Source organism: Hyperolius riggenbachi, chromosome 3 (assembly GCF_040937935.1).
Source record: "Hyperolius riggenbachi isolate aHypRig1 chromosome 3, aHypRig1.pri, whole genome shotgun sequence".
In the NCBI taxonomy this organism is placed as follows: domain Eukaryota; kingdom Metazoa; phylum Chordata; class Amphibia; order Anura; family Hyperoliidae; genus Hyperolius; species Hyperolius riggenbachi.
This window is the reverse complement of record NC_090648.1, coordinates 19,529,981-19,532,256: the sequence shown is the minus strand read 5'-3', so window position 1 is coordinate 19,532,256 and position 2,276 is coordinate 19,529,981. Positions and strand designations below refer to the sequence as shown.

Genomic DNA, 2,276 nt, shown 5'->3' with positions numbered 1-2,276 from the left:
GGACCTAATAAAAAAATAGTGTTGACAGATAGGTACAGGGAGTGATTGATTGGTGATTAGGGGAGTGATTGGGTACAAACAGTGGTCTAAGGGGTGGGCAGGCGGGGGTCTGAGGGGTGCTGTGGGCGATCAGAGGGAAGGGGGGGCAGGATCAGTGTGTTTGGTGCAAACTAGGGTGGCTGCAGCCTGCCCTAGTGGTCCCTCGGACACTGGGACTACCAGGGCAGGAGGCAGCCTGTATAATACACTTTGTATACATTACAAAGTGTATTATACACTTTGTATGTGGCGATCGTGGGGTTAACAACCCGCCGGCGCTTCCGAACGGCCGGCGGGTTGTCGCCGTGGATGGACGGAGCCTATTGCCGGTGGATGCGCGCGCATCACTGCGCGTGATCCCTGGCCCGGAAGAGACCCAGGACCCGACGCCAATGTGCGTTACGTGGTCCTGGGCATGCCACTTTGCCACCGCCAATATACAGTGGGAAGTTGGCAATTGGTTAAACATACTGAGTACCATAGCAATTCCTTGATGAAAGTGGTCATCTCCCCCATTTAGAAGCCAGACGTTGAACAGCACATTTAATATCTTTGTTTCTTAGACTATAAATGATAGGATTAAGCATAGGAGTCATCATGGTGTACAGTACAGAAATGGCTCTACTTATAGACAAAGATAATCCTTTTGTCGGCAATATATATGTTATAATTAGGGTTCCATAAAATATGCTTACAACAGTCAGATGTGAACTACAAGTGGAGAATGTTTTGAATCGGCTGATGTTAGATGAAAGCTGTTGAACCGATTTGACGATACAGCTATACGACACAATGATAATTACCAGTGGAAAAATCATCACAGGAATGCTCAACAGCATAACTTCTATCTGAATGGCTGAGGTTTCTGAGCAAGAGAATTCCAGAATAGGAGCAAAATCACAAAAAAAGTGGTCAATGACATTTGGTCCACAAAACTGTAGTGTGGACAACATTAACGTGGTCACCAATATAAAACTAAAACTCAGTATCCAAGAGCATGTAACTAATTTCAGGCAACTGACGCGGCTCATGATCAAAGGATATCGGAGAGGGCTACAGATGGCAATATATCTGTCAAAAGCCATTACCGTTAGTATGAAGCATTCAAAAGATTCCGAGCACCCAAAAACATAAAACTGTAATATACAACCTGCAAAGGACATAATAATCCCATCGCCCAACACAGTTGCCAGGGCATTGGGGGTAATGTCTGTGGCCAGCATGATATCTGATAGGGAAAGCTGGGTGAGGAAGAAATACATTGGAGAGTGGAGGTTCTTGCTGTGGGACACAAGTACAATAATGAGAAGGTTTACACATACTGTCACAATGTAAACCGGGAGAAGCAAACTAAACAAAAGGTCTTTGGATCTGTGGAATTTTTTAAATCCAAGGAGGACAATCTCTGAGACCGTAGTGAAATTCTTTTCCCGTTCATTTCCCTGAAATAGAAGTTTTTTTTAGATGTACTAGCTATGATAAATACAAACAGTATCCTACTTACAACAACGTGAGTTACAGTATTTCATGTAGCCAACCAAGGAACGTTGTCTTCATGTACAAAATATACACTACTGTTTTTGTTCTTAATTTTTGTTGTTGTCACGTGTTGCGTAACTGTGTGAACTCTATCTATCTATCTATCTATCTATCTATCTATCTATCTATCTATCTATCTGTCTTATTTATTACTCTGCCTATCCATTCATTTTTTGTACTATTTGCTACTATTATGCAGTCATGGGGGTTTGCTAATGGATACCTAAAAAAGACCAGGTTTAAAGAGAATCTGTATTGTTAAAATCGCACAAAAGTAAACATACCAGTGTGTTAGGGGACATCTCCTATTACCCTCTGTCACAATTTTGTCGCTCCCCGCCGCATTAAAAGTAGTCAAAAACTGTTTTTAAAAGTTTGTTTATAAACAAACAAAATGGCCACCAAAACCGGAAGTAGGTTGATGTCCAGCATGTCCACACAGAAAATACATCCATACACAAGCAGGCTGTATACAGCTTTCCTTTTGTATCTCAAGAGATCACTTGTGTGTTTACCTTCTGTCCCCCTGCAGCTATCTTCCACTGAATACAGGCTGTGAGGCTGATCCTTTCTTCCTGTCTGTAATTCCTCAGTATGTGTCAGCCCAGCTCCTTTCACAGCCTAACATAGGAGGATTTTTATCCAGCTCTCTTCTATCACTGATAAGATAGCAGAGACGCTGCTGGCTTATGTAAATA

General features: G+C 42.4%; 1 protein-coding gene across 1 annotated transcript in view; it reads right to left on the bottom strand.

The window, feature by feature from the left end:
• Positions 1-542: 542 nt before the first annotated feature.
• LOC137561884 (olfactory receptor 2D2-like) overlaps positions 543-2,276 on the bottom strand; it is a 10,144-nt gene continuing 8,410 nt past the window's right edge. Inside the window, exon 2 of the mRNA XM_068273235.1 lies at positions 543-1,481. Within this exon, the coding sequence (XP_068129336.1) occupies positions 543-1,481 (939 nt within the window). The remainder of the gene's footprint in view (positions 1,482-2,276) is intronic.